The following is a 7565-nucleotide window of genomic DNA, read 5'->3' on the forward strand; positions in this document are numbered from 1 at the left end:
TCTCTCTCTCTCTCTCTCTCTCTCTCTCTCTCTCTCTCTCTCTCTCTGAGTAAAGCATAATTACATCTTGTTTCCCATTTTTTCCCTCTAACCTATCCCACATACCCTATCTTTCTCTCAAATTTATGGCCTCTATTTTTTAATCAGGTTTGTGTGTGTGTGTGTGTGTGTGTGTGTGTGCGCACACACACACACACACACATATCTAATATGTGAGTTTCTCTAATTAGGGGCACAGATCATGCTATTTGCCTAATGCACTCACTTATGTTTTGTTCCTATCTAGACACAACACAGGAAAAAATAGAGAACACAGGGGTACATGAGAAAAAAAAAGGAAGCCTCCGGCTTCTTAGTTTTTACATAATGATTTTCCTTGGCTTAAAGAGTATAATTCCCCTGAAAATAATATTCCTAATTAATATTAGGGACAGGATAATGAAAAATAAGTGGCTGCATATTCCTTCACAGCACTAAGAAACAGACCCATCCCATGTAAAATATATGTTTCAAAATGACCACCAACAGCTACCTAGAATTCTGTCAATTCTTGCATAGTATCTATAAACCACAAAATCATCACTTGTACTTTCTAGGCATTTTCTGACATCATAAACTTAAAATAGCACAATAACATGAAGATAATATGTGTGGCTGAACTAAGAATATCTAGAATATCAATTCTATGCTAAGAGCATGAGTATCTTATGCTCTGGGTGGGTGGGGGATGGGGTAAGGGGACAGCATATGAAATGTAAATAAAACATCCAATAAAAAAAAAGAAAAAAAAGAAATTGGAAAACCTATGTAGTTAATGATAATGTCATCTAGGCCCCCCAGAACTACAAAACTTGGTCTCAGAAAAACTTTTATAACTTCAAGTGTGGAGAAATCAGATAGAAAAGATGATTAACATTAAGGCTATGCTACTATCAAGAAAGTGTTCTATACACAGGAAAGTAAAATATATGGAAGTAGCTCTTTTCTCCAATAAATAGCTTGATCTAAAAGACCACTAAAGTCTCTAATTTCTTACAATACTAGGAGAAAAAGATTCAAAATTTATTTAAAGCCATGGCAGATGATAAAGAGTTTGAGATACTAGCCACCTCAAGGACTCTATGTAGAACCAAAGAGCAAAATTAAGGCTAGTGATTGGAGAATACTTCACTGTAGTTTGGTGCTTGTCTACCACATATAATGCTCTGAGTTTGAGATCTCATACTGGGATGGCAACAGCAACAACTAACAGATAAAATCAACCAAATAACTTCAAACCATTTGGTTACACTCACATTTGAGTCTCTTTCTAGACACTTTAAAAATAAAAGAATGTATTGTTGGTAATTTAAAAAGACTAAACAATAATAGTGACAATTATAAAAATGAAGTATCCCTAGCATTTATTATAATAAAATATATTATTCACATTTAATCTAAAATGGACCTTAAGGGATTGAGTTATATAGTCAAAATATTTCTGTTAAAATATACTGATGACCAATGTTTAATTAGGAAGACAAAAGAAATATACAATGGTGACATCTGTCTGATGTTTCAGTAAAAGTAATTTTGAAAACTAATAGTCCATTATCTTAGTTATCATAGTTAATAAACTGTGGCTGATACTGAATGAACTGTGTACATTTACTCTAATAAGAACATTATCTTTCTGTGTGATCACTATTAGGTATCAGTACTGGAAATGAGGAAATAAGAAGAGCCAGTCCTCTGTAAAGAAGCATCTTAACCTATTAAGTAGTATAGCTCGTGGGTTTTTAGGGTGGAGAATGAAGAATGATGCTGAACTTCTACCAAGACTCTATTAGAATAAAAATGATTTGAATATATATTCTAATTGATCTTTCAATATGAAAACAATATCTATATATGTTATATAGTTATATAGTTGTTCAAATTCAGCAAACTGTAGTTTGGACCTTGGCTAATATTTTATGCAGAAATAAAAAATACAGATGGTTTTTGATTTTTTTCGTAGAAAATAATAAACAATTTACAAATGAAACCCTAGATATATTTTTGTCTCTAAATTTTTAGAACTGTCTATTTTGTTACCTAAAACAAATTTCTGGATAAAGAAATATATTCTGTATGTAATATAAGTAGAGAGACTTACGTAGTTCTCCAGCTGCGTTTCGTCCACCGACTGCATACAGAAATCCTTTGAGGGCACTTAGGTGGAAGAAGGTGCGCTTTTCATTTAAAGATGCAACTTGGATCCATTTGTTGTATCGAGGATCAAATCTAAACACTGTATCGACGGCGGTTTTTCCTTTTGTGTCATAATTACTCTGCCCACCAACGACGTAGAGAAAATTTCCGATGACAGCAATGCCATGCTGGTATCTTGGGGCATCCATGGGGGCTAGAGATTTCCACTCATGGGTCTTCTCATCATACATGCGCAATTCTTTACTGACGACAAGCTGCTGTCTCAGGACTCCTCCGAGTGTAACCAAATGAGTGGTGTCAGACCGAATGGCAGTCCTGTCTGACTGCATAACCGGCTGCATAAACGGCATCATTTGGTAATTGCTGGCTTCCAGAAGCAAATTGACACAAGTATTGTCAGTTCTCATGAAATCCACCGTTTGCACATAATTAATGAGCTCTTGTGGTGTCATCAGCGGAAATCGTATATTCTTCATTAGTTTTGCAGCAACGTCCATTCTAGGTTCTTCCAGGCGAAGCCAGCGACAGGTAGCTTTGAAGAGGTCAAGTTCGGTGCAGCGCTTAAGGCTGTTGCTGGAAAGCACAAAGGCAAGACGCTCAAAGGGTAGCTTCAGGAACTCCCCAGTGCTCAGCAATGCAGCGAAATTCTTTAAGACGAAGCTGTTGACATATTTATCCACTTCTGTCAGATGGTAGGTGTTGGCAATCCGTCCAACTTCAACACAATTATCCAGAGTGACCTAGGAATCCAATAAGAAAATTCAAACATTAAAACAAAATTCTGGACATCTACATTTTGATCACAAAAACTCTTATTTCAGAAGAAGAACGCTTTGTAAAATCCATATAAATGCAAATAAAATTCTTATTTAAGTGCATAAAGATGTAAAGAAGATGCAAACAACCTTCACAGGGTTCAGCAAATTGATAGCTAAACAACCAACCAAAAAGCTCTTAACCTAAGACACAGCATTTCAACTATATCCAAAATAAGATTTTCTTCCTCAGAACTTAATCACCTCCTAAATACTAATAAGAATATTGCTAGATGAAAATTTGGAAAAATTGTATGTTATTCAATTACAGCCAAGTCAACTTCTTTCTTTTGGTTGTTCAAAATAGCACATATAATTAGCAGGTCACAAAACATAAATGTCTATTATCTAATTCTTTGACTTCCATTTTCTATAGAAGTGTTATTTGTTACTATCCCTCATATATATGGATTCTTGTTGATGTTCACAAGAAATGACTTAATAGCACAGCTGCTTCTTGTACAAAGTTACTTTACATATATTTATCGAGAAATGTTAGTTAGAGAATGTGTTGAGGGCAGGAAGGATGATGTATCTATATTAAAATTCATGCAGGATGAGTTGGGGAGACCTATTGTTCGTATATTGGCAGTGTAACTTTCCTTAGTTATTCTGTCAGGACTAACATACTCTAACACTAGCTAGAATCAAAATGAGCCCAGAATAATGTTCCCAGCAGAAACTTAAATATGCTTTAAAGTGGAAAGGAAACAAAGGGGAGAAGTGATCCAAGTGGCCCTCCCTTCCTGGGCAGGATCACTTTGCAATGTTCTAATAATTGATAGGTCAAAATCAAAAGCAGGAAAATAAAATCAGCAAACATACTACAAAAAAAAAACAATAAAACAAGTCCACCAGACAAATACTTCCATGTGTTTAAGTAACACAAAGACAGGAAAAAGGCTCAAATGTGTGTGTTTCTTAACTTTTGTGACAGTGCATTAACAATGTGTAACATAAAATTGATCAATGCATTGTTAGCCTCATAACTGTAATACTAAGGCATGTGTTATATGGTTAATCTTTCTAATTGGTGATTCACTTCAAAGATGAAATGAAGGGCTAGAGATGTAGCTCACTGGTAGGCTGTCTGCCTGGCATGGGGAAAGCCATTAGTTCCACCCCCAGTACTGAAAACAAAAGCTAAAAGCATTACTCCTTTGCATAAAATAGCAACTCAGATATTATAACAGTAAAAACTATAAAGACTAGCCGACAAATACTTTCATAGATATATTTCTCAAAAAGAATTTTCACTTTTTTTCTATTATTCTATTTCATTTTAATAATTTGTTTTTAATTAATTAAAACCTGTTGGTATTCAAGTTTCATACATGTACACCATTCACATTGAGAACTAACTCTCACTCCAACCTCTCTTAGCTTCTTGTTATTATCCCTGTCCACTCCTATTTTCTCTCCACAAATCTTTTTGTTGCTCCTGGAGTTTAACAAAGGTCTGGGTTTTATTAGGGGCTTTTGTGTGAGCACGGGTTTTGAGCTATCCATTTGAGCCTGGAGGGCTCAGCAGGGAGTAGAAGACCAATGGCAATGTTTCCCTTAAGAAAACTGATTTGCTTCTTCTAAAAATCATCAAAATGTCTCTTGCCTACTTTATGTTGTAGTTACATATTTAGAACACCTAAAATAAACTAGCACAAAATAAGGAATATAAATTCTGGTTCTCTAGAAATACATGGTTTAATAAAGTACCAATACCTATGATTTCTGATATTAAATGTATTTTCATCCTATTTTAGAAGCGGAATATTGATGTGTCAAAAAAACTTCAGTTGCACTGAGTAGAGTTATAATTCATATTTGATTACCCAGATGGTACTAGGTGGAAGTCAATATTGTTTTGGGTGATGAATCTGCTTTCCAAGGGAAGTATAAAAAGTGAAGGTAATTTATACTTTTGGAAATATTTACTAGTAGGGATAAGCAAGTATTTTTGACAGCACAAAATTCTCAAAGGTGACCATTTCTGTCATTATTGATATGACTACTAACAAAATCAACAAAGAATGGGCAGTTAAGATGGTAAAAAGAGACGACCAGCTGTTACAAATTAGTTAGTTACAAATTAAATCTAAATTTATTGCATGTGGTGTGTGTGATGGTATATGCCTGTGATTATAGCATCTGAGGAGCAGAAGTAGGTTGCTCACAAGCTTATGGCCAGCCTGAGCCAAACTGAGGTCCCTATCTCCTGAACAAGGATGAAATGAAAATATCTAAATAGAAATAAAATAGCCCAATAATCGAAATTTAAAAAGCAAGCTACATAAATGGTTAGCAGAGCCTGGAATCCTGGTATGCAACTATAATCCTACTACATATGTATCTGTGGTCTAGAAGTAGGATTGCCATGAGTTTGAGGCCAGTTTGGGGTGGAGTGAGACCTTGTCTCTCCAAAACTGATGATAATGATAATAATAAAGAAACAGGATTAGGACATTTTATTCACTTCTACTACCCTGCCCCTGTCTTTAATAATATCCAATCAGTAAGCATTACTAATGACAGGAGGGAAAAAAGCTACCTTTTATGTAGAGGCATTTGGAGAATACCTTCTAGACATCAGTAACCCATATACACATATGCAAAGGACTGGAAAAGATTTGGATAGAACACCTACTCAATACAAATAACTCCTGCCTTTAAAATAATGCTAGAGAGTTTTTGATAACCTTCTGAATTGTCATCTTCTTTATAAAAGGACTATTTTCTATAGCCTCTATACTACAGGCACTCCACTGTGGGCATACAAACAAAGTTAAGACCTACTTATATCAGTATTACAAATATTCAAGATCAATAACAAAATGTAATACCTGTTAGGACAGAAAATTACTGGAACCTCATTAATTATAAATGGGACACAGGGGAAGTGTATATTGGGAAATTAATTTTTATCAAATATTTGTAGAATATAGGGATGAAATTTCAAGTCTCAGAACAATTGGCAATATAAACAGACTAAAGCTGATGGCAAACAGGAAATAATTTTAACACAGTTCAGGACTACTTTATTCTTGTTCACTCTGACCAACTTCTAACTCCCAATTCTTAGCAATGTCTCAGGTAGATGATCTCTAGATGTTTATGTCAGATAGTATTTTAGAAATGGATACAGGCAATACCTTGAAGTGTAATTTACATAGGATAGATAATCTTATACTTTCAATGATACTTAAAGGTTATTTTAAGAAATCTTCAAGTAGAAATAATTCTAATTTCACCCCAATTTATCGAATTTCATCTGAAAGTCTGGCCAGAATTCTCAAGTAATTACACATGAGAACAGATTTATAACAAAATTGAGTCCAGACAGTATTACTTTATTTAACAGGCTGCATACACTCTGGCTTCCTCTAGATCATATAAATCTTCTACATTTTAAAAAGACTGAACAACAAAACAAGAGAAAATTCTTCACCCACACCTAGGCCCTTCTAAAATTGTTCTTCAAATTTTTACTTTTATTTGTTTGACATGTATTATTATATTATTTTCTTAATTCACACCTTCAAGCCATCCTAAAAACAGTTCATACACTATAATTTTGCTACTTGTGTTCTCATTAGCATGTTAGTCCTGTTGCTGCTGCAGATTCAAATGAGTTTTAGCTGCACCCAAATACCTTCATTAATGTAATTTACTGATTCAATAGTACACTTGATTAGAAATCTGTGGTATTATTTTGTTATAGGAGTAGTGTTATATACAAAGAGATTCTGGTAGAGATTAAACAAACTAATGCCTGCTTTTATACTTTCAAGGGAAAAAGTAGAGACTAAAAATAAAAATCTGAAAATTTCAACTATCCCTCAACTACATTATAGAAATAATACACCTTCTCAGTGAGAAATCGCTCCACACACTTACAGATGAAGTAAAGCTCTTTACTAAAAAAAGCTCCTGGTTTACTGGCTAATGTCCAAATAAGAGTAAACACCCAAAAGATTTCATTGGATTATAAACACCTTAGGCTTATGCATTTTATATATGTTGCTTGCTAGCATTTTGTCTAAGCTCCACCCCACAGTTACCTGGCAACAGCCAGGTATGCTCCATCCCAGTTACCTAGCAATAGCCAAGTGTGCCTGACTCACTATAAAAGTGGCTTCTGCCCCCTCCTCTCTCTTGCCCTCTCTTGCTCTTGCTCTTGCTATTGCCTTCTTGCTCCAGCTCTCTCCCCATTCCCTCCCTCCTCTCTCCATGAGCTCATGGCCGGCCTCTACTTCTCTTTCTCTCTTTCTCCCCCCTCCTCCTCCTTCCCCTTCCCCCTCTCTCCTTCTTCTCCTTCTCCTTCCCCTTTCCTCTCCTTCCTCCTCTGCCTTTCTCTGCCTCTATTACCCTCTCAACTCCCCTCCCAATGCCCTAAATAAACTATTCTATACTATACTGTAGTGTGGCTGGTCCCTCAGGGGGAAGGGATGCCTCAGCATGGGCTTGTGGAGGCATTCCCTTCCTCCACACCTCACCACATATCCATAAAACATATTTCCTCTCTCTTTATCTTTTTATAAACGCATCACTTCTGTCATTCTT

The 7565-nt window shown here is 35.4% G+C and overlaps 1 protein-coding gene across 3 annotated transcripts in view; it reads right to left on the bottom strand.

The window, feature by feature from the left end:
* The window catches only part of Klhl13 (kelch like family member 13), a 150435-nt gene that overhangs the window by 8398 nt on the left and 134472 nt on the right, over positions 1-7565 (bottom strand). For all 3 annotated transcript variants that reach the window (XM_028773148.1, XM_028773145.1, XM_028773146.1), the window contains one exon: positions 2138-2933. In XM_028773148.1, coding sequence (XP_028628981.1) covers positions 2138-2933 — 796 coding nt within the window. The remainder of the gene's footprint in view (positions 1-2137; positions 2934-7565) is intronic.

The sequence above is a fragment of the Grammomys surdaster genome, unplaced genomic scaffold, assembly GCF_004785775.1.
Source record: "Grammomys surdaster isolate TR1022 unplaced genomic scaffold, NIH_TR_1.0 222, whole genome shotgun sequence".
Classification (NCBI taxonomy): domain Eukaryota; kingdom Metazoa; phylum Chordata; class Mammalia; order Rodentia; family Muridae; genus Grammomys; species Grammomys surdaster.